The sequence below is a fragment of the Megalobrama amblycephala genome, linkage group LG4, assembly GCF_018812025.1.
Source record: "Megalobrama amblycephala isolate DHTTF-2021 linkage group LG4, ASM1881202v1, whole genome shotgun sequence".
Lineage (NCBI taxonomy): Eukaryota > Metazoa > Chordata > Actinopteri > Cypriniformes > Xenocyprididae > Megalobrama > Megalobrama amblycephala.
The window spans coordinates 12992597-13018112 of NC_063047.1; the positions used below are offsets into that span (position 1 = coordinate 12992597).

At 35.9% G+C, this 25516-nt stretch overlaps 2 protein-coding genes across 2 annotated transcripts in view; both read right to left on the reverse strand.

Moving 5' to 3' along the window:
- The window catches only part of becn1 (beclin 1, autophagy related), a 112514-nt gene extending 87302 nt beyond the window's left edge, over positions 1-25212 (reverse strand). The window contains exon 1 of the mRNA XM_048187618.1: positions 25091-25212. The gene's annotated coding sequence lies outside the window, so the exon portion shown is untranslated. The remainder of the gene's footprint in view (positions 1-25090) is intronic.
- On the reverse strand, positions 17195-22273 carry LOC125266705 (E3 SUMO-protein ligase ZBED1-like). The gene is made up of 2 exons (XM_048187619.1): positions 20231-22273; positions 17195-19657 (listed from the first exon to the last, which is right to left on the reverse strand). Exons 1-2 carry the CDS (start codon positions 20366-20368, stop codon positions 19070-19072), a joined length of 726 nt encoding a protein of 241 aa, XP_048043576.1. The 5' UTR covers positions 20369-22273; the 3' UTR covers positions 17195-19069.
- Positions 25213-25516: the final 304 nt, after the last annotated feature.

Genomic DNA, 25516 nt, shown 5'->3' on the forward strand with positions numbered 1-25516 from the left:
TCGTTGGCCACTATGATTGCTGTGATTTAACAGCGTTTCAGACACCGGTTCCCGCTAAGGCGTTCCCCAAATGCATTAAGACGTGATGGAGTATTTTATCCATCCTATAGAAAACAATTGTAGAATTAGTTTGCTTACTATAAAAGCTAGAAGTGTTTAGAGGCCACTTGGCCTATGTGACTATAAGGGTCAGATGTGTCTGAGAAGTTAACTTGGCCACTAAGCATATTTTTCTGGTAGTTTTCCACCAGATAACAGGAGGATGTGAAATGAATGAGATCATTATTAAGGGTGTCATGTGAAGGCTTCTTGCCTACAGGGAGTGTTGATTGTTTTTAAAACAATGTTTCATTTTGCCTATGAGAAAGGGTTGACCATTAATTGGCAGAATTCCACCACGAGAGATTAAGTCAAAAGATGTAAACTAGTTGGCAGTCGGCCACCCTTACAAAGAGAATTATCTCTTGCATAAGCAACACTTGAAGTTTAATTGGTGAAGTGATTGTGGTAAAAATGTTGGGGAGTACTTGGTAAGAGAAAGGGAGGAGAGCACCTGTAAATGAGATCATGGAAAAAAACTGTAGGGGTGGATCTTACACTGTTTTAACAGATAAGAAAAATGTATAAAAATTGTGCCCTGGCTAGAGAGATTCAGATGTGGAGCTGGCAATCTCACTTTGTTGCTTGTCAATAAGGTTAAACTCCTGGAACTTCGACTCTGAGAGTTTTCTTTGAGACCAGAACTGAAGAAACATCAAATTTGCCACAACAATAAATGTCAAGAAGACACCGTTTTCTGCTCAGAAAAAGCTCATTTTCTTTGTAAACACTTCCAAAGGATCTGATGAGTCAGTGTTTAAAATTACCACAGCAATACAACAGCAGTATAACCTTCTGACGATTGCTTTTCAAATCTCTGTGAGGTCTAAATGGGATTCACAAAATGCTTATCCATTAAAGATGGGACAGTAACCACTTTATTTGGCCAACTTGCTCCACAGAATCACAACCTGTGAGTATAAATTAATTAATGATGTATTCTAAAGGGTGTTCAAATATTGTTATTGTGTAGGTGTCCAGCTATACACGTTATTATTGTCTTTACTTATTACTTCTGCTAATCGGCTGTGGGCCACTATTAGTTTTTGTACCTATGAAGTCCACCAAAATCTAAGTTCAGGTGTTTTTTCATAGATATTGGGTAGGTAGGGATGGGTAGGAGTTAGTGGCTGGGGGTCCAGGCTGATGGTTTGCAGCCTTAAGTCATCTTGACTCTGCAGTTGTTGTTGGTGTCTGGTGTAAAATTTGAGGGCGAACCAGACAAATGAATCTTCTAGATCAGTGGTTCTCAAACTTTTTAGCCAGCGACCCCTAAACTAACATCGACGAGAACTCGCGACCCACTACCACAGAATACACAAACAATAAACAAAAAAAAAAGTTGTTTTAAATCCACATCCACTTCCTATGGAAGCTTGTTTCCACCACAGAATAAAAAATAAAAAAAGGTAATTGCGACTTTATATCATTTATAACTTTATAACTCGCACTGCAAGTTTATATTTCACAATTATGAGAAAACAAGTCAGAATAGCGAGATGTAAACTCGCAATTTTTAGATTAAAAAAAATCACAATTATCTTTTCAAATATTTTCTTATGTGGCAGAAACAAACTTCCATAATATTTACTGTATTTAGGCTTACCTTTAAGTGGGATGGGTGCACTTGTTTTTCGGTGCACAAAAGCGTAATCTGTGGCCTGATGTTGGATACGACTACTCGCAGATCATCCTCAACATCAAGACGTGATCTGTATTTATTTTTCATGTATGTAACAGCGGAAAAAGTCTGCTCGCACACATAAGTAGAGCCAAACGGAAGCAATACATCCATTGATGATGATTCAGGCAGACTGTCCACAATTTCCTCAACATTTTTAACCTTGTGAATTACAAATTTATCCATTCTTGCAGTTGCAGTTTCCACGTGCAGTTGCGTACAGTATTGATAACTAGCGATCAGTCGCCGCACGGTGACGTCATATCTTAGAGTCATGAAATATTATTATTTATTTATTTTTTTTTAAACCTTCTAATCAATTCTGTTCAATTCAAAAAATATTTATTTGTAATCTTAATTTTTTAGTATTGAAAAATATTTTTTGTAATCAGAAAATACAGAATTTTTTCAAACCAACTCGCGACCCCTTGAAATCATTCCGCGACCCCCAGTTTGAGAACCACTGTTCTAGATGATTAGTTTAAACATAATTCCATGCAAAAATTCAACACTCTAGACTCCAAATCAACTATCTAGGACCATAAATTAAGTGGCTCCAGTCTGTCTGAGCTAATGTAGGGATGGCTTGATACCACAATTTTGGCTTTGGTACAGTACCGCAATCTAATACTGATACATAAATATTAAATCGATACCATACAGGGTCTAAATTTTGGAGCAAGTATTGTGCATAATTGTACTCATTCTCGCAGATTTCGCATTCACAAAAGCGGGAAATTACTGCAAATGTTCATTAGTAAATTTATCAACACAGATTATCAAATCAGTAATTTAAAAACTTTCTTTCAGCAATACTTTCTCTCCTTTCTCTATCTCTCAAAATTAACAAATTGTTTCTGGCTTCAAAAGACATTGCGCCTGTACTAAGTGAGCTGCGCGCTGCGATACAACACTTTCATATATGTTTTGGACAACTGATGTGCCCTAGAATTGAAAATTGAATTTACCTCGGCATAGTTAAATAATTAAAGATCTGTACATGGAAATGACATACAGTGAGTCTCAAACACCATTGTTTCCTCCTTCTTAGGTAAATTAGATTTTTGCAAAAGACCTCTGAAGAACAGGCGAATCTCAACATAACACCGACTGTGACGCAACAGTCGGGATCAATTAATATATGTACACCCCCAACTTTTGCATATGTCAGCCCATGTTCAAGGTATTAGAAAAACCAGTATTAACGTCTGGAGCAGCACAGCGAATCAACAGACTTTATGCAGGTAAGCAAGCAAGGACAATAGCGAAAAATGGCAGATGAAGCAATAATAACTGACATGATCCATGATATCATGATATTTTTATTGATATTTGTAAATTGTCTTTCTAAATGTTTCGTTAGCATGTTGCTAATGTACTGTTAAATGTGGTTAAAGTTACCATTGTTTCTTACTGTATTCACGGAGACAAGAACCATGTCGTTATTTTCATTATTAAACACTTGGAGTCTGTATAATTCATAAACACAACTTCATTCTTTATAAATCTCTCCAACAGTGTGTAATGTTAGCTTTAGCTCCGTTAGCTGCAGCCTAGCTACTATCAAACTCATTCAGAATCAAATATAAACATCCAAATAAATACCATACTTACATAATCGGATATGCTGCATGACGAACACTTTTTAAAGATCCATTTTGAGGGTTATATTAGCTGTGTGAACTTTGTTTATGAAATGTATTATAGAGTTGCGAGCTTGGGGGGCGGAGAGCACGAGCATTTAAAGGGGACGCATGCTGAATCAGCGCATATTTAATTATGCCCCAAAATAGGCAGTTAAAAAATTTAATAAAAAATCTATGGGGTATTTTGATCTGAAACTTCACAGACACATTCAAGGGACACCTTAGACGTATATTACATCTTGTGAAAAAGGATTCTATGGCACCTTTAAACCTTGCCAATTTGAACATTCAAGAAATTTTATCATTCACTAGTAATGTAGGGTTACTTGGGAGCTCTTTGAGAGATTGATTATACAACAAACAAGCAAACATGCCAGTGTATCCCAGCAAACATGCCAGTGTGGGCCCACTACGGGTAAGTATGGGTTTTCTGTGGGACAGTGTGGGCAAGGGCAAGCCCATTGGGGCCCCAAAGGAAACCCACATGGAAAACCCACACGGGTCCCCAGTGGGTTAGCCCATGCGGGGCCCACAGCAGTTTTACCCATTTGGGCCCCCATGAGGGTTTACTCTGGGCAACCCACTGTGGGTTTGCCTACAGAAAACGCACACTGGCCCCCGGTGGGTTACCTCATACAGGGCCCACAAAAGTTTTTCACCGTGGGGCCAGCATGAGTTTACTGTGGGCAGCCCACTATGTTAACAGCACAGTTAAATCATTGTTTTAAGATTAGACGCTCAAGGCTCAGGGTTAATCAAACTATTTATTTTATGATTCAGTAAAATGTCATAAATGTCATTACATTCAACAGCTCACACCATACTTAACTAAAACTGCACATAGTCAAGAAGATAGCAAGACAAGTACTGTCTTTGCCTGTTTGCTTGTAGCAGCTGTTCCCATTCTTTTAAAAAAAATTATGTTGCAGTGTTTTGCTAGTATGTAACATTAAAAAGAACTGTTTGCAATGATTTCTTTCTTTCTCTTTTATTTTTTATTGGAATTATTATTCATTAGTTGCATTTGCAAAACAACTTAAAATGTATAATGTGCACATCCTCTTGATTACTTAACATTTTATGTTAAGTAATAATATAAATGTTACTATAGCCGTTATTTTAATGCAGTATATGTCTTAATGAGTCTTTATAAATATATTTATAGAATACTTAGTCGATAACACTAAGTATTCTATAATACTTAATAAAAGCTCCATTTACACTCATAAATAAGTGTAAATGGAGCTAAATTCATTATAAGCATAGACTTCATAAAAAATTGTTATCGTATTTATTAAATAAAATTAACTTATTTGTCACAATAAAACAATGCAAATGGTTGATTGATTTGTTCACTATTTTTATAAATGTATAGAATACTAAGTCTACTCATAAATAAGTATAAATCAAGCTAAAATTCATTATAAGCATAGACTTCATAGAAAGTGTTATCGTATTTATTAAATAAAATTAACTTATTTGTCACAATAAAACAATGCAAATGGTTGATCAATGATTGATTTGTTCACTATTATCATTGGTATTCATCAGTATATATAGACAGTTGTGGTCAGAATTATTGGCACCCTTGGTAAATATGATCAAAGATGACTAAAAAAATAAATCTGCATTGTTTATCCTTTTGATCTCAAAATAGGGGGTCAAAATAGCTCAAGTAAATACTCCAAACTTTTAAAATTATAAGCTTTTTTAAATAGTAATTTCTGAGTTTTCTATTAAAATTAGTGTAACAGATGAAAATGGTAAAGAATTTATTAACTAAAATTATATTACACCAATTTTTAGTGGTTAAATCTGATTGTAACGTATGCTGCCGTTTAAATGATAAAAGGTTATAAAAGGTTATAAAAGGTTTAAAAGGTTATAATGAGTTACCTGCGGTGAGTCCGACATAATGAATCCAAAAAACACGACACAGCGAATGCCGGTGGTAAACACTCGTGTTCCAATACTTGTGCACGAGTTTTGGGAGGCGTTCCTTTGAAGTGAGCTGTGAAGGAGGGGGGCTGTTCTTACGCATGCGCTCATTTCAAAAACTCAGTAACAGTCTTTGGATTCTCAGTCGACGAAAAAATCCTCTCTATCACCTTTAATGTGACCTAAAAATAACAGATTGTACACCTATAACTTTGAACGCGTTGTCTCACGCAGACGCTGGCGCATACACGGGGAGTGAGAGAGAGAGAGAGGTCCTGTCCCAAATGGCACACTTCATGTGCACTTTCGGTCTTGTGGACTTAAAATGGCCGCTGCGTGCGCGTGTCCGTTAAGTCGTAGGGTAAAAGACAGTAGGGTGTCCCATTTGTCATTTAAGCTTAAAGAAGAGTGCTAAGCCTGCAAGACTGTGAGCTACACAGAGGATTTTACTCAGAGGACTCTACCCGGCAGTCAAAGCGGCATTATGTCGTGAAAGTGCGGACTCAGAGGAAGACCGTGAGGGTTTAGGGTGCCATTTGGGACAGGGCCAGAGAGGACTCATTCGCCTGTGTATTTCAAATGAAATCAACCATCTGTAATCTTTAATTAATTATGAAAATATATAATTTCATGGCATAAATGTTTTACTTCCGTTATATTCACATTAAATATTAATGTAATAATTTCTCTTGAATGTATACATTTCATCAGCACGTTCATCCATATAGAGCAATATTGAACTGAAATATTCATTCTTGTTTCTTTTTCTCCTTTTCATTGTTTGTAATCAGATAATTGGTTCTGCTCTGTAAGTATTCGACTCACCGTCTGACACATTCTCAGTTTTTGCATTGTAGATTGCACCCATATAACTGTACTTTCATAAACATTTTGCTTGTTATCCGTTAATCTTTTGGGTATCAATTTTTTTAAATGAAATGGTCCTCACTTAAATGCTGTATCTGACAGTACAGTGGTGTCATGTGTCACATTCTCAGATGTCACTGTACATATTCATGAATAAAAGTTTTAAACTGGGTTTATACCATTAAAATGTTGTTTGTCCTCTCTCTTTTCATTATTCATTGCCAACTAGTCCTGATTACTGACTACAGGTCTTCAGGATAACCAGGAACTACATTCAGACTGGAGCTAAGGGTTTCTACAGGCAGTGGTCTCAAACTGCCGGCCAGCAGATCTAAACGGATCTATCCATCAGAGCGGATCTAAATTTTAGAAATTAAATTTGAAGTAAATGAAAAATAATTAAGTACATTTTCAGAAATTTTGCACTTTCTTGTGCTTAAAATGGCCCTCCTATGAGGTGTCAATCACAGAAACGGCCCCCAGCCAATTTGAGTTTGAAACCCCTGCTACAGGTTTCATCATATAAATATATATATATATATATATATATATATATATATATATATATATATATATATATATGCCGCTAAATGTCAATAGATGACGACATATAACAATTTGAAAATTCTGCCAAGTGTCAGCCCTTTACATTTGTTTGCTTCTCTGCTGCTACCCTTTTGCTCACATAATATATTTTAACCCTCTGGAGTCTGAGGCTGATTTGGGGCCTGGAGAAGTTTTGACATGCCCTGACATTTGTGCTTTTTTCAGTTGTTCATAAACATATTAATGACACTCATTATCTGTCATTACACTGTATTCAGCACAAACTAGGCTACCATAATATGTGACCCGGTCTGGCGAAATGAGTCAGAAGTCGCAACGTTCTATTTTAAGATATGGGCCGATAATGTGGAAAATAGGGCTGCACGATTTGGGGAAAATGTCATATTGCGATTATTGAGGTCAATATTGCGATTGCGATATGCGATAGCGATATAATAAACAAATAGTATCATGAGTCATCTTGCTTGGTTCTCTATGAAAATGCACACACAGATTACTGATAATGCTGAAATGTGTATTTCTTAACTCAAACTAGCAACAACAACAAATAAATGCACAGTGTTTTCAAATTAAAATATTTTTACAAAATTAAATAATAACACCTTTGCATTACTGCAAACTTGTTATAATCCCATTTAAGATGTTTGTTTCTTTACTAATCTGTGGTTCAACGGATCACAAAACTCATGGTTCGGATCACATCACGGTTATGACGTCACGGATCGGATAATTTTTCGGATCAGCACAAAAAAAAACAACTTAACTTTGCATGTATTACTTAGCCCACTTAAACTACTCTGATACCACAGCATAAACTACTAGCTTAAGTAATACATTATTAAAGGCAAGTGAACAGACTGTAAAAAGAACAAATACTGTACACCAATTACAACAAGCATAGATAAATACTACATAAAGTTACAAATAAAATATAAGGTCTAACTGTAGTATTAATTTTCATGCACAGAAATGTAATAATTAAATGTAAAATGACACTGGTCACTGTATAAATTTAACCCTCTACAGCACAGCGTTGCCCTCAGGCAATGGAGAGTTTTCTTAAGCCCTATGTTTAGTAAATATTTCTTTAAATGATATCAACCAATTAGAAAGGTCGAGAAAGTACCAAATAACAGTTCAGTAAGGTGTTGGAGTCAATATCAAGCACCATTTAAAGGTGGGACGTCCTGTTCTGACACATGGTCACAGGAGCACATGGTGTGAGAAGAAGGCAATATTATTTGCTTTAGTAATCTTATTTAAAACGACATGAACTGTACATAAAAAATATGTGTGTGTGTTTGAAGGTGTAGAGAAGCCTTTTGTCAGGTTTTATGAAGTTTTTTTTTATTTTGCATGTTCAGAAATTCAGTTTTTCTTTTCGTTGTGCGATAAGGGGCACTTTTTGAGGAGGTTTTAGACAGTACCTCTCATTGGCAACAATGTATTATAAGAAGGGAAGATGCAAGATTCCTGGGTGTGCAGGAACACCCAAAGTGATGTGCAAAAATTGTAACATACACCACTATGTCACAGCAGAGAAGAAGTGCTTTTTGAAGTTTCGTACAGAGTGAAATCTTATTACATGAAGTACATTATATTGCATAGCACACTACATGATACAGATCTATGCATGTATCAAATTCAATACATCAATGTCTTTCAAGTGTTTTTCCCTTTTTACTTAATGATTTCTTGAATTTTTTTTTACAAAAAAAATTGATTTTGATGATAATTTTCTCTATGACTCTGTACCATTGTCGCACAACGTTGCCCTGAGGCAACGAAAAAATAATTTTTTTAATCAATAAAATGTTCCCAAAAGAACCAAAAAATTATGTGGAATATTTTTTTTCATTTGCCATCAACATGTGTGCAGTAGGGGGTTAATATAGATTAATCTTTGTTAAAGCTGTGTTTTGTTGTTTGATTTACATGACAGACAACAGCAGGTATTTATAGGTTGCTGTCACTTTAAGAGTAAGACATGCACGCACACATCAGATAGATACACATCTGAATTCTCACCTCCTTCACTTAAGAAATTAACCGAAAGTGTTTACGAGAAGACTTGCTGAGAGAGGTATTTTGACTGACATAATGCGTGTATGTGACCATCCAAGTGCATTGAGGACGCGAAAGAGAAATCAATTTGGAGTTTGCGAGCTATAACGCGCCTCTCTCTCTCTGTGCGCGTGAGCCTTGTATGTATGTGCGTCATGTGCGCACCGATAACAGCGCTGCGTGCGATACCGAATTAAATCCTTTTGCCTCTTCTAGCGCTGGAATGGTTTTATTATATCTATTTAATGTGTAAACTAGCAAGACAAACACGTTCAAATGATAACCTTTCACTCTATTGCGGTTAAAGTTGCAATTGATCCGCGAAACACATGCGTCCCGAACTGTGGGCCTTGGTCCGTACGGATCACGGATCAACAAAACCACTACTACTCTGGGTTTATAATCTTATAGCCAAAATATCGCCATGCTACCATACAGAGGTAGCATTTTTTCTTGCCACCAGTTCAGTGACCGTTTGCTCCGCATCCATCTACCCGTTCTCTGCGCTGCACACCGGAAAAAGTCATGACATGACCGTGCGCGCCACACGTGCCACTGCTTAAACTGAAACTGACTGGTCTTCTTTTTGTTAGCGGTGTATAAATTGGGCAAACGGCTCTCAGAGAATGGGTTGTCGTGTCCACACATGTATTTATTTATTTATTTATTAAATTATTATTATTATTATTTTATTTCATAAAATCGCAGCATTTTGCATCATATAATCGCACAAGCTTGACATCGCGATTGCGATTGCGATATGATTAATCGTGCAGCTCTAGTGGAAAAACAATGAAAAAATTTTTTTTAAGCTAATTCCAAAGAACAGACTTTCAAAAATAATCTCCCAAAGTTTCGTAGTCCAGATAATTGAGTAAAGGTATTTAAATGGCTATTAAATTTGACATGGTTTTACTAAATTAGCTGGAAATGAACTTCTCAACTCCTCTCGTCACTTACGCTGCATTCACACGGGGCGCCAGCGTTAACGTTTCTCTTTTACTTTGAATGGGTGACGTCATGCGTTGCCAAACTGAATTGTGGGTTCTATCGCGTCGCTTCACTCGCGTTGCAAGTGGCAGAAGTTGAAGATTTCTCAACTTTTCAAGCGCCAACGCAGGTGTGTTACATGTTGTATAGAACCAATCAAAAAGCTTAGAAATGTAAACACACTGACACAAACGCTGATTTTTATCAATGGGAAGCCCCGTTTCGACTGACAGGCACGCGATTGGTCCAGCCATCCTCCTGTCAGACTAGCGCGCGCTGGTATCTCCGTTATGAATTTGTTACACTGTTATCGTCAACTAGCCTACACAAAGATATGATTGTATAGGGTAGCATTATTTGTTCTCTCTTTGCATGTCTCTCTCTCTGTCTCACTTTCTCTCTCTCTCTCTCTCACTCACACACACACACACACACGCACACACACGCGCACACACACACGCACGCTCACACACAAACACACACACACAAACACACACACACAAACACACACACACAAACACACCCTCTCTCTCAAGCAAAAATGTAGCACCTCTGTTCAATCTTTCTGATTTTAGTAAATCTTTTTAAAAGTGCCTTATAAAATATTAATTCAAATAAATACTTTAAAATAATTTGAGCTTCAGCCTGGTTTAATAGCATTTATATATATATATATATATATATATATATATATATATATATATATATATATATATATATATATATAAATGTCTTTGGTCAAATTAAGCTGTAAAATAAATAGTTTATCCCTTTAAATGCAATGGATTTTGAAAGATATCAACAAAAAAACGGGCAAAAAACTTTAAAAGCGATTTTCTCAGGTTTTTAATTGGAAAAAGAGGGCAGACGACCATAATTCAAATGGGTATATCTTTAAAACCATTCAAGGTATGACTTTGACTATGATATCATTTTAAAGCTTATCGTCTCATCTTTCCATTGATACCAAAATCTAAATTTTTAAATTTGGGTCACTGTGACTCATTTTGCTGGATCAGGTCACATATGTGAGGAACATGTATGTACATGTTTGTGTTTTTGAAGGAATAACGTTTATGCGTGGTTATTGAAAAAACAAAAAACTGAAGTCACTGAAATAAGGCCAAAAAATAATATTATATATGTGTTCACAAGACTTCTGGGTATTGGAGGTTGTAGACTAGAGTTTTTGCTTCAAAATTATGTAAAAATTATCCTCCCTACTCGTTCATATAAAACAATATATTGATTTAGTTTTTGTAAGACACTTTTTTGTCAAGAAACACAGTATGTGTGGAGGCGTGAATCATCATGAATAATGGGTCATTTACACCTGAGAAGACAAAAGAATCGCATAATGAGTTGTAATGACTTGCATATTAATGAGGCCTTTCAGTCAGGTAGGCTGTGAAAAAACCCTCTGTGATCATGTCTCAAGCTCATCATGGTGTATTATCAAACATACAGAAAAAACAGCAATACTGTGAAATATTATTACAATTTAAATAATGGTATTCTATTATATACTTTAAAATATAATGTATTTCTGTGATGCAAAGTGTCTGAACAATTATGTTACCTCTTTACTACCTTTAGTATCACAAATCCAGGAACTAACAGGCTTACAGAGATCGCTAACTATGGCTATTCAAAACACTTTTGAAGACAATAAATACACAATTGTTACGATGTATACATGTACTGCCTCAGAATTTGCGTCTGAATAGCGCTGGCTCCGTGGGCGTGGCTGCATTAGTGGATAATGAGCTGAATCACGGAGGTCTGACGTGTCTCTTTTCATACAGATTACATAAACAGAGAATATTTGTTTTCGATTTGATTTACACGATTTAAAACCTGACATTAACATTTTTTTAGACATAAGTCTCATTTTTGTGTCATTAGTATTCACTAAGTTACAGTTCATTTTCTGAGAACTATCAGATTGGACTTCGTTCAGAGGGAGACGACAGATCACGCATCATGTTAGTTTTCTTTATTTTGCAAAAAGCACAACATTTTGTTTTTACTCTGAGTGTACACAAATAAAATAAGATATTCTATAGTTTCAATTGATATATTACTTATGTCTCTATGACAAAAAAAATGTCGGAGTATTTTAAGTCTGTTTTGAGGCAATGTGAAAAAAATCCTGCAAAATGCGCCGGCGCATTTCCCGACTTCAGAGAGTTAATACAGCCAAATTCCCAATAAAATTGTTTCATCTATATATTTTTTCTGTTTTTGTTGTCATAATATTTTTTGAAAATACAAATATGAAATGTTGGGGGGGGGGGGATTATACTTTTAAAAATGAAACTAAACCACTAGTAGGTGGCGGCAAGTAACCGTCTTAATGAGTGGGTCATTGATTCGTTCAAATGGCCGATTCGTTCAAAACGCTGAATCATTCAGTAATGAAAACAAGGTGTTGCGCTTTGGTTCTGCTGTGATCTTTGTTTGAAACTATTTTCGCTGATAAAATAGAACAAAAACAGTCAATGTTCCTTCTAAAATGTAAGTGGCTTAATATTAACTACTTGTTAATTGAACTGTTGTATGAAATCAGTGTCACGGTTTTAATCGTGACGGTAGCCTATTTAGGAAAACGGCATTCTTGGTTGTGTGATATTGCTTACCTGTATCAACTTATAAAAACATTTTGAATTTTTACTGCAGTATGTTTAACCAAGTTTCTTTTTGTGTGTGCTTCTCTCATGTTTCCATTTCTCCTCGAGACAAAAATATATACAGTTGTTTTCAACACTGATGATAAGAAATGTTTCTTGAGCAGAAATCATTCATCTCCATGATCATCCACAAATGAATGATTTCTTAATGATCATGTGACACTGACAACTAGATGCAGGCTCAGTTTTAACATCACAGGAATAAATTACTTTGTAAAATATATTAAAACAGTTCAGAGCTTGACATTAAGCCTTTTCATGTGCTTGTTCTTCGGACGAGTAAATCTGTCATTCACAAACCCTGTTGTAAATATAATTTATTCTGAAGCATCAGTGTTCAGTCAGCTGTGACATTTAAATCTGCATATTTATGATATTTTTACCTTTATAAAGGGCATTTTCCCCCAGTTATTAAATATATGCTTCATCTTTCATTTTAAATTCTTAAATTTGATCATTAAATTAAATTAGTGTTGTAGGATACTATAGGGCTGTTACTAATCAAATTAAATATTTTACACTGAAAAATTACAACTGCATTTAAAAATGTTATGAGATTGCTTTAAATATTTATGGAATATACAAATACAAAATGTTGAAAAGAATAATACTTTTAAACATGAAACTAAACTGCCAGGTTTGTCGTTCCACACCCGTAAGACCTTCATTCATCTTTGGAACACAAATTAAGATATTTTTTGATAAAATCTGATGGCTCAGTGAGGCCTGCATTGAGAGCAAGTTAACGATTAAATCATGAGAACAGAAACACGTCTCATCCCATCTGAATTTTTATATTATTAGTTTGATTGTTTTTAATTCAAGTATTTCAGAATGTGAAGCCGTTCGTATATTTATACTTTTTTTTTTGTTTAAAAGACAGTAAATATTTAGTAATATTATTGATATGACTGCACTAACACTAGCAACGTTTTTGAAAACGAAAGGGGTGAATTCAGGTTGATTGGGACACTTTTTCCAAGTCATCTCAATGGCAAAAAGTGTCCCAATCACCCTGAATTCACCCTAATGACTTTATCCAACAATATCTAGCACTCGCCACTGAACTAAACACTGCTTCATGAAGCTTCAAAGCTTTATGAATCTTTTGATTCGAATCAATGGTTCAGAGCGCGTATCAAACTGCCAAAGTCACGTGAATCATTGAAATCTTGAAACAATTATGATGCAATGAAGCCTCGTTTACTGAAATCACATGACTTTGGCAGTTTGAGATTGTTTGATACACGCTCTGAACCACTGATTCAAAACAAAAGATTTGTAAAGCTTCGAAGCTTCATGAAGCAGTGTTTAGTTCAGTGACAAGTGCTAGTCGTTATTTTGTTTTTTGGCACACAAAAGTATTCTTGTCGCTTCATAACATTAAGGTTGAACGACTAGTCACATGAACTGTTTTAAATATGTTTTTAGTAACAGTTACCTTTGGGCATTTGAAAGTCTAAGTTAACTTGTTTTCAATACAGGCCTCACGAGCCATCAGATTTTATCACAAATATCTTAAATTGTGTTTCGAAGATGAACAAAGGTCTTGCGGGAGTGGAACAACATGAGGGTGAGTAATAAATGGCAGAATATTCATTTTGGGGTGAACTAACCCTTTAAACGAGTTTTTTTGTGTGAGCTTCTCTCATTTGTTGCGATTTCTCCTCGAGAGGCTGCGCGAGCCTCAACAGCGCAACCTTGTTACCGTCAGTACATTATATTATTATTCACTATCAGTCACCACTTACACTAAATGAATGCAGAACATCTCGCATTTTGGTGATTCCCTAGTTATTTTTTTTATTGCCGTTTTAATCAGGCTACTTGTCTGGTCAGGCAAGAACAATTTTCTTTCACTTGCCCCTTCAAAAAAATCCACTTGTTCCATGTAAGCGTTAATGTCGAGCCCTACAGTTATTTTAAGGAAATACTATTTCAGAATATTACTCTTTTTAATGTATTTTTTATCAAATAAATGCAGCCTTGATGAGCAGAAGGAACTGCTTTCAAAAGCATTTTAAAAATCTTACTGACCCCAAACGTTTGAACGGTAATGTGTGTGTGTGTATATATATATATTTATTTATTTATTTATTTATTTATTTTTTACATTACTGTGAATAAATGAAATTCTTTGAAACAGATGACTTCTAATTTATTCTTTCAAGAAGTGAAATTGTTTTGCGTGTGTTGTGGCAAATGCAAAGTAGAACCAAGCTAATCTTGTTGTTTGTTAAGGTATGCCAAAGGTATGTTCCCAGACATCTGTGCATTGTCCACAGTATGCCCACTCTTTTCCCAGTGTACCCACAGAATGCCCACAGTGTGGGCCCACAAATGGCCCCAACAGGGGCCCACTCTGCCCACACTTTGGGCTGTCCCACTGGGGCCCCATCTGAGTCCCATAGTGTGGGGCCCACATGTTCCCCGCATTTCACGCCGGTATCTGGCCCCACATGGGCCCCTAAGGGGCTTGCTGTGGGCCCACAACTGGCCCCAATGGGGGACCACTCTACTTAGTGTGGGCCAGCCCACAGCAAAGCACACACTTTGGGGCTGTTCCACTGGGGCCCCACCTGGGTCCCATAGTGCGTAGATTATTTTCACCAACAGCTATCCCCGGAAAACGGGGACGTCTGGTCACCCTACTATATATATTTATATTTATAAAATATACATAAATAATCTCAAAAGGTCGCGTTAACTGAAAATTTTCCATCATTGATGGAATATTTTTTAGTCATTTTGACAAATTACTGAGACTGATGTTGCTTGTAACTGTAATTCCCACCCCTGTCCAGTTGGTGATGAGTGTGCTCCAGTCTGCAGAGCGCAAGTTCAGTCTTCAAAATAAAATGAAAATGGTGAGTTTGATTACACGCACCCAGTTCAAGTTCATTTTATAATAATAAAGTTATAATGCTTACACTTACATAATTAAGTTTCTAATCCAGTTTGTTTCGTTTTGTTATTTTTCTTGCTGACTATAAGTTTATGGTCAAAGAATGGCTTTTCTGAGGTGCTACGTGACATTGAACTGATGTGATACAGATTTCGGTAAGCTACTATATTTTTCAACATATTTTTAAATTTTCATTCATGTTTATTTCGTTCTGTACAGTAGTAAAGAGGAAAGGATGATCGCATCCTAGAGTGTTCAAGATGAAAACTGAAAAGTGATGCAGTCTTTGATCAACTTTCTTTTCATAATCTAAATAAATGCATAGCCTAGGCCAGTGGTTCCCAACCACATTCCTGGAGGCCCCCCAACACTGCATATTTTGCATGTCTCCTTTGTCTGACACACCCATTTCAGGTCTTGGAGTCTCTAGTAATAAGCTGATGACTTGAATCAGGTGTGCTTGTTTAGGGAGACATGCAATATGTGCAGTGTTGGAGGGCCTCCAGGAATGTGGTTGGGAACCACTGGCCTAAGCCTATTTGCCTATTTGCTCACTGTAAGTTTGTAAATAAAAATGAAAATGTGGACAAAATCAGAAGCTCTTAAATGTCTTATTAAAATATAAAAATTAAAATGATTGAAATGAAATTATAATAATTATGACAGATTTTTTTACGATCCTGTCTGCAAGTCTAACGCAACCTCTGATTATATATAGGGTACAACGGGGCTAAAGGCACACCTTAAGAAAAAATGTGCTTTTCACTACTCTCAAAGTACATGATTGCAGAAAAAATATATATATTCATATATTCATATATATATATTCATAAAAGTGGTTAATTTTGTATAAAATATTATAAATGTATGAGGTGGTGAGGGGAGCCTTTTACGCCACACATGGGGTAAAGGGCTCCCCAGCATGGGTTAAAAGGCACACAGTATTCATACAAATACTTTAGCTAAAATAATATGTTTTTAATAATGTCTAAGTTAATACCTGTTCAATAGAATCACTTTAGCAAAGTTTGTACTATTTTCTGTTTATTTTGATAAATAAAATAATTAATTTTTGTTCAATAAATATACTGTCATTAAAATAGGTGTATGTTAATATAAAAATATATTTAAAAAAAACCAGAAACAAAATTACTTTAAAAAGTGAAGATTCTGAAAGCATTGAAGAATATCCCATAATATTTAATATAGATTTACAGTAGCAGTAACAATAAATTACAGTAACAATAAATTATATTTTATTATGATATGATAATATAATATGTTTAAATATGTTTGTTTCATTAAATATGGGTATTATCTCTAAGATGGATACCCAAATTGAAATATTATATTTGCCATCTGAAGACAGGTGTGTGGCTTTCCTAATCAAGTCCAATCAGTATAATCAAACACAGCTGGACTCAAATGAAGGTGTAGAACCATCTCAAGGATGATCAGAAGAAATGGACAGCACCTGAGTTAAATATATGAGTGTCACAGCAAAGGGTCTGAATACTTAGGACAATGTGATATTTCAGTTTTTCTTTTTTAATAAATCTGCAAAAATGTCAACAATTCTGTTTTTCTGTCAATATGGGGTGCTGTGTGTACATTAATGAGGGGAAAAAATTAACTTAAATGATTTTAGCAAATGGCTGCAATATAACAAAGAGTGAAAATTTTAAGGGGGTCTGAATAATTTCCGTACCCACTATATATATATATATATATATATATATATATAATAAAACCAACCCCGCTCCCCAGACCCCACCACCGCAACATCACGGTTGTTGGTGATTTCCCACCGCGGTAGTAAAAAATTGCCACGTCACAGCCCTAGGCACTGACACCGCAAATATGTGAATAAGAACATAAACCCAGGGTTTAGGTATGTACAGTGTGAAACGTCATCTTATGAATACGCAGGATTAGGCCTAATTGTTAACCCCAGGTAAATTATGAGAAGTGTAAAAAGTGTGAAAAGCCCTATTGTGCTCTAATTTTGTTGTACCACACTGTAAACTGAATGTTCTACAAAGCATTTTAAAAAATAAATAATAATAATAATAATAATAATGTAATTACACAGGAAATATTAAGCATGAACATATATTTGGGATTATTATCAGAAATTGATTTGAATATAAAGGGTTAGTTCACCCAAAAATGAAAATTCTGTGATTAATCACTCACCCTCATATCATTCTACACCCCTAAGACCATCATTCAAGTTCAGAACACAAATTAAGATATTTTTGATGAAATCTGAGAAGTATATGACAAGGCATGTGATGGTATCAGATTTCCATGCTGCGATTAATTGATTAAGGTTTTTATCACGGTATTCAATTATATGAGAAATAAAGGTTGAAAATATAAACCAACTTCAGTGTTGTCCTTTGAATAACAACTTTATTTTAAATAATGAGTACCTCAAACATTTAAATACAAATAAATAAAGAAAACAACACACAGTAATGATGTATAAAGTGAGCAACTGTATCAAAGAGAATAAAGTGCAAACTGCAAAAGAACAACTTTTGTTAACTGCTGTAAATATATTTAAAAGTACAAGAACTATAAAGTGTCAACAATAAACATTTTCAACCAATTCCTGGTATCTTCTGTGTATTCCTTCTGAGCTGTCACATTTTAGTCCTTCAGATTAAAGTGCAAAAATGCAAGCATGTTCACTTTTTCTGGCTTTGAGCTTTGATCGGTGAGGTGAGAGGATGTGTCCACTGGCACTAAATACCCTCTCTGAAGGAACACTTGTTGCGGGTATGCAGAGAAACTTCTGGGCAACGGTAGCTAGATGAGGTAGCTCTTCAGCATGCAGACTCCACCACTGCAATGGATCTGCCTCTGATTTTCTTACTGGCACAGAAAGATAAACTCTTTACCTCTGCTTCAATCTTTGACTTCAGGCTCAGAGTGCTGCTGCCTTCACCCTCCTTTGACCTCTGTTGCCTTGTGGAGGTGATTTTGTTGAGGAGGGTGGCCAAGCTTTGGCGCTGTTTTTGAAAGGTGGGGATGGGGGAGGTTGTTCTGGTTTGCTCTGTCTGGGCAGCTCCCTCACTCAATGTTGTCATCTCTATCAGTTTTGAAGTTTCCTCATTGCAGAAGTTTACTGTGGCTTCAAGGTCATCAGAAAAGCTTCCCTTAAACCGCGGATCAACAAAGCTCATCAAGTCCATCACTTTCTTTGCATCATCAGTGTACCCGGACTCGAGATCTGTCTTCATTAACCTCTTCAGGTCTTTGGTAAGAGCACAGTTTTCATTTTTCACATCAAGAATGTCTAAAAATGATGTTACGGAACACCGGCTTCAGGGCTGACAGGCTTACTCGGCTCTCTGAAGCCAAAGTATCAGTGAAAGCACTGAGTGGATCAAGTATTTTTAAGACTTGCTCAGTGACTGCAATGACTGCAATATCCTTTGGCATCAAATGCCATGCCCCTCTCTCAGTTGCCAGTACAGCACAGACTGCCTGCTGTTGTTTAATAAACCTCTGCAGCATTTTCTGAGTCAATCCCCATTGCTGTGTCCAGCCTCTGATTTTTAAGAGCTTTAGAAATGGCTAGATTCAAGTTGTGGCCAAAACATCCAAACCACTGTCATGGAAAGGTGGTGTCACTCTCAAAGGCCTTATTCATGTTTGTAGCATTATCAGTTGTAACACTGACAAGACGCTCTTTGTTGATGCCCCACTCTTGCAACATGTTATCAAAAAATTCTCTGATATTGTCAGCAGTGTGGTCTTCTGGAAAGAACTGTGTTTCCAGGCAATTTGATTGAGTCCAAGAGGTAGTGGATGCTGAAGCTGATGTATGGATGTCCGCTTCCTCCACTGCTGGTCCACAGGTCAGTGGTTGCTGCATACCATTTTCCAGGGCTATACTCTTGCCAACTTCCTCTTTTAGACTGTTGTACATTCTGTGTAATTCTGTTTTTGAGAAAAACTTCTCTGAGGGAATTTTGTAAAGTGGAACTGTGGTCTTCATCAGTTTCTGAAATCCTGGTTTTGCTACAGTGTGAACTGGTATCATGTCCTTAGCAATATAATATGCCATGGCATGATTGATTTCTTTGGCCCGGTAAGATGAGGGTCCATATGAAGCCTGACGCTGGAATGCCTCTTTGACTCTTGGTTGAACAATGGCTTCAGCTGAAGATGAACCAGCACTGCTAGATGCATGGCTACTCTGTAAATAGAGAAAGACAAGAAAAATAAAGGAAATGGAGAAGGAAAACATTACTCTGTAACACTGAAATTTTAACATGTCTTGACATTTAAATGGCCATTCTTGACACATACTAACTTGTCTGTACAACACTAGTACTTAAATTCATATTATTATTATTATTATTATTGTCTGAATAACAAGCCAAGCCAGTGTTAACTATTATAGCTAGCTAAATATTTATAAAGGGCAAGTTCACTCGCACTTTGTGACAGTGTACAACTTTATTGCATTCCATCAACGTATGATTAAAATAATTATTCTGGCACACTGTCATTTTTAATTACTTAAACTACATTGAAACAAGCTAACATTACATGCAAATGAAAAAAGTTTGTGTAACTTAGGCATCTTGTCATTCAACAAATTTTTTTTTATTTTTTATGTGGATTCAACACGGAAATTAGTTTTTATAATTTTATATATATATATATATATATATATATATATATATATATATATATATATATATATATATATATATATATATATATATATATATATATATATATATATAAAGTTTTATAAACTTACCTTTATCTTTCTGAATTGGACTGGATGGTTGTCACGGAGATGAGCGAACGTGTTAGACATGTTCCTGTGTTTCGCTGCCACTTTCCGACCACGTCTTACACAAAGCAAACCTGTCTTTAACCAGCAATCCCTCTGCATTTTTTTTGGAACCCAAAATATTTCCAATCCTCTGACTTCACCCTTTTAGAAGGGGGATAAATCGTTGCCAGCGTTCCTTCTTTTGCCATGCTTCCTCTCCATGTGGGTACTGTTTACATAAGAGTGCGCATGCATCTTTTGCTCAGCAGCACACACACACAGGGTGCTTCTCAATTCTTATTTGTGCATCCTCGTTTCCTTTCCTTGCTTTCTTTCCTCGAGTCTTAGCTCCACCCCTTCAGGATGCGAGAGAAGGATGCAGGGAAAAGATGCGAGGACGGAGGAATTGAATCAAGGGAAATGATATCCTTGCTCCCTTTAGCGTCACTTCATAGCATCATCAGCTGCACTTGAGGGATCTACTCATATGTTGTTAAAGTTTGGTTATTTAAAAAAAATAATAATAAAGCAAGATGCCCCATTGAAATATGAGATGTAAAGTTTAATTCAATTATTGTGACAGATATGAAGGGGGAGGAGAATGTATATGTGCGTCACGTTTCTTGACGATAAAGACTTCCGCAAAAGATACACCTCTGTATCCTCGCTCATGACTCCTCAGGAAGCTTCCCCACTCCTCGTTCCTCGCCTCCTTGTGGTGCAATTGAGACCTGTGAGAATTGAGATGTCCTTCAAGATGGATTTGATCGGTTTCTGGGTCATAGGATGGAGGACGGAGGAGCGAGAAAACGAGAAGGGATATTGACCCACACACTGCATCTCCACATGGGGAATGGGTTTGTTTAGATCAGAATGTGCATGCCTACGCAGCATACATGCAGTGTACTTTTATCCAGTTGATGAAAAAGAAACTAATGCGCGTTCTAAAAATCAAAATTTTGATTATATTTTTTTGCGGTATTTTAAAGTGCCCACGATAACAATATAGTGCTCAAAAGAACATCACCTCATCTTCTCTGACAAGCATCCCGCACATGCAGCTGACATAAACTACACTTTCAGTAAACAAAAACAAAATCCCATCCAGTGATGAAGTGTTTTCTGTGTTTACAAATCTTTTGTGAACAGCCGCGATTCGCATGCAACACGTCAACGTCCGCGATTCATTATATATAATATACGCTTCGCGACCTAATGACTCATTGAAAACAACTGATCTGTCCACACGGTCTATAACGAATCATTTACTCAAACAACTCTGAAATGAGAACATAAGTGTGCTTACCCCATTTAGCAAGTGGTTAGTAAAATTAGCCTTAATAATCCACAGTACTTTAAGGTATATATTTAACTGACAATGTGTAGTAAATTAGGCCTAACTATAAAATCAGTTAGTTTAGACTGGAGTGAGGTGAAACCAGAACAAAGCAAGTTCTTGTTAGCTAGGTGCATTCGATTGTACATGGTAGAAAATTATATTATTAGTTAATTTAACTTTTTAATGCTACTTTTTAATACTTATTATTAATTATTATTATTATTAATTATTATTATTATTATTATACATACCAAAATAATTTTCATGTCTAGCAAAGAAGCATCTTCTCTTACAAATATATGAAATCAGATTTTTTTGCAAAGAGGGCAAGAAAGAATGACAGTGAGAGTGACGGGAACTTTATTGTCGATATTGGCAGATCATATGGGTAGGGCACTTTTTACTGTTTGTGTGGATGACCATGTCTGTCACCACCGAAGACCATTTTTGACCCAGGAAAAACCCTAAGTGCCGGCATTCGGACGTAAACACGGAAGCCTTCACTGTGCTTACTGCGGCAACTGCATAAGGATGATGACAGAGAAAAGAAGAGATTGTTGAGTAAAGTCGTTATTTTTGTTTCGTTTTTGCACACAAAAAGTATTCTTGTCTCTTCATAAAATTAAGGTTGAACCACTGCAGTCACGTCGACTGTTTTAAAGGGATAGTTCACCCAAAAATTTAAATTTGATGTTTATCTGCTTAGCCCCAGGGCATCCAAGATGTAGGTGACTTTGTTTCTTCAGTAGAACACAAATTATGATTTTTAACTCCAACTGTTGCAGTCTGTCAGTCGTATAATGCATGTCAATGGTAACAAAATCTATGAGAGTAAAACCAAATTAAACCCTGCGGCTCCTGACGACACATTGATGTCCTAAGACACGAAACGATCGGTTTGTGAGAAACTGAACAGTATTTATATAATTTTTGACCTCTAATACACCATGTCCAAATGCCCTGAGTGCGCGCACGGCATCTGGTGCGTGAGGTGTGTACGTGCCTTGGCGTGGTTTATGCAAGTGCCCAAAGTGATCTCTCGCTCGTATACGTCACTCATCGGGTGCGTCTCAATCAGCTCCCTAGTTCAGTAGTCAGGGCACTGATCAGGGAGTCGGCCACATTCATTTTCATGATATACTGATTCACAACCTAGGGAGCTGATTGAGATGCAGGGATCGTTTATACAGAGCACAAACATTGTAGGTACGATGGCTAATCAAAATGGTACTTACTTGCGCTTATCTGGATTGTTCAAACCGACTTAAAACTAAAAGATTACGTTCTCTCACGCGAACTCATTCGGGAGCAGTAACTTTCCATGTATTTCCAACTTCTGAGCCTGCTTGCCTGAAGTTATGGTTGATTGCTCTTCGGCTGGATATCAACACACGCATTAACATACTAAAGTTGTTGAGGGTCTGCAGTGATAATTTTTCCCCTGATGATTTTACATACCCAGTAGAGGATCACGTATGACTGAAACCATCAGCTGTGCCTATGGTTTTTCCACATCCAACTGAGGTATGTGAACAAGATCTTTGTATGTGTCCTTTTTATTTGTAAAGCTGCCCTTATGAAAAGTAACAAAATAAAATGTTTTGATTAAATAAAACCACGATTTTTAGTGGTTTACTTCCATTTGTATAATAACTGTTGTACTACGCACCATGTTTAAACTACACCAGAGCGCGTACACACCTCACGCACCGGATGCCGTGCGAGCGCTCAGGGCAGTTGGACACGGTGTATTAGAGGTAAAAAATGATATAAATACTCTTCGGTTTCTCATACAAACCGATCGTTTCGTGTCTTAGGACAATCAATGTGTCGTCACGAGCCGTAGGGTTTAATTTGGATTTGTCTGTGCATGTTTTTTTACTCTCATAGATTTTGTTACCATTGACATGCATTATATGGCTGACTGCAACGGTTGGAGTTAAAAATCATCATTTGTGTTCTACTGAAGAAACAAACTCACCTATATCTTGGATGCCCTGGGAGTAAGCAGATCAAATTTAAATTTTTCGGTGAACTATCCCTTTAACGATGTCTTTAGTACTTTTCTGGACCTTGAAAGTGTTGATTATATTGCTGTCTATGGACGAGTCATATACCGCTAGGATTTCATCAAAAATATCTTAATTTGTGTTCTGAAGATGAACGAAGGTCTTACGGGTATGGAACAGATGAGGGTGATTAATGACAGAAATTTCATTTTTGGGTGAACTAGCCCTTTAAATAATACAATACATACAATACCCTATTACTAACTTGAACTATATTATATTAAAAATGTTTACCATGCATCATCGTGCTCGGAGCAACAATAAATTCTTGGAAATAAAGCTTAATTTCTTTAAATCCAAACGCAGTCAGCATCTTATCTCTAAATAAGTTGTGAAGCATGTATATTATTTCCTGATGTCTTTTGCTGACCAGCATCCACTTCAGACTCTTGGAAATATTGGAAACCCTTAAAAAGCCACAGGCCAGCTCAAATTCTGTGGCTTTTTACAAGCATGACAGTTTACATATGAATTAAGTGCCATTTGTATGTATGTTTGAGCTAATCATTAATTTAACCAAAGTTTAATCGTTATTTTTACTGTTTCGAAATAAATGCTGTTAACGAAAACACTTTTGAATCATTTGCAGTTATTGTACAAATAAAAATATAACAATTAAATAAACACAGTGAATAACTGTACATGACGATAATGTTTTGTCATTAAAATCAGATAATTTCCTATTAATTCAATAGAATGTGAGGGAATACTAGGGATATGGTAGCTTCATTTTTTATTACGTCATGAGCAATCCAGAAATTTATATCAGTAGGATTTACCTTTCTGTATAACACTACTTGTGCGGGTAATCAAAAAATAATAAAAACATCTATGTTTTTCTAAATTTGAAAATATTGCATATTTCTCTTAAAAAATCTTCCTCTCTCTCTCTCTCTCTCTCTCTATCTATCTCTCTATATATATATATATATATATATATATATATATATCCGTGGTTCAGGGAATATCCGTGCTAGTACTCACTTTCTTGGGCTATTTTCTATATTTTTTTATTCCAAACACTATAGTTATATAATACATATTCAATACAAATCTTCACTTACATATTTTTAAAACTCCCAATAATTTTCCCAGAACAGTTGTCGACCTGCAATCGTAAGTGATAATTTCTTAACAATTCATTTAGAATTGTATTGGCTTCTACTAATATTACATTTATTGGGGTGCTTCCATAACTCTTATACAGATTTTAAAGCTCTTTGTTGTATTGTCTAATTTCTCAATTGACTTGATTGACTTGCAGCTCCATACTATACAACCATAATCTATAGAGCATCGAAGCTCCAACCAAAGTTCGATAGATAACTAATATATCAGGTTTTTTTTTTCGCCCATATGCAAAACCAGTTACATATCTCATTGTGTTAAATACCTAGGTAAAACCATTATTTGATAATGATATTAATAAAGTACCTTTCATTAGCCGTCTCCTTACGTCTTCTTATGAAGTGTTTCCTGTTTACTGCTAGCAGAGAAAGTGACGTATTCTTCTTCTTCTTCTTGATTTTTATGGCGGTTGGCAAACAACTTCAAGGTGCATTACCGCCACCTGCTGGTTAGGAGTGTGGACCAGGAACGCAAGGACCTTTACCTAATACCTTCTAAACACTTATAATCTTTTATCTAAATCAGTCATTTTCAAATACAGTATTAAAAAATCAATACACTCCTCATGTGAGTTCCTTTGCAATACATTTATCAAATTAAACTTAATCTTAATTCTTTTCAAATTAAATATCAATACTCTCCTTTCACTATTATATTTTGGACATTTTATTATAACATGTTCCACTGTTTCTTCTTGATTACAATACTCACATGCTCCTGTCTGATGTTTCC

Bases quoted from the DNA above. Each gene is read 5' to 3' on its own strand.
- LOC125266705 (XM_048187619.1), bottom strand. From the start codon at position 20,368: ATGCAGAGGGATTGCTGGTTAAAGACAGGTTTGCTTTGTGTAAGACGT. The intron at 19,658-20,230 runs GTAAGTTTATAA...CTCTATTTACAG, and splicing joins TCCAATTCAGAAAGATAAAG to AGTAGCCATGCATCTAGCAG.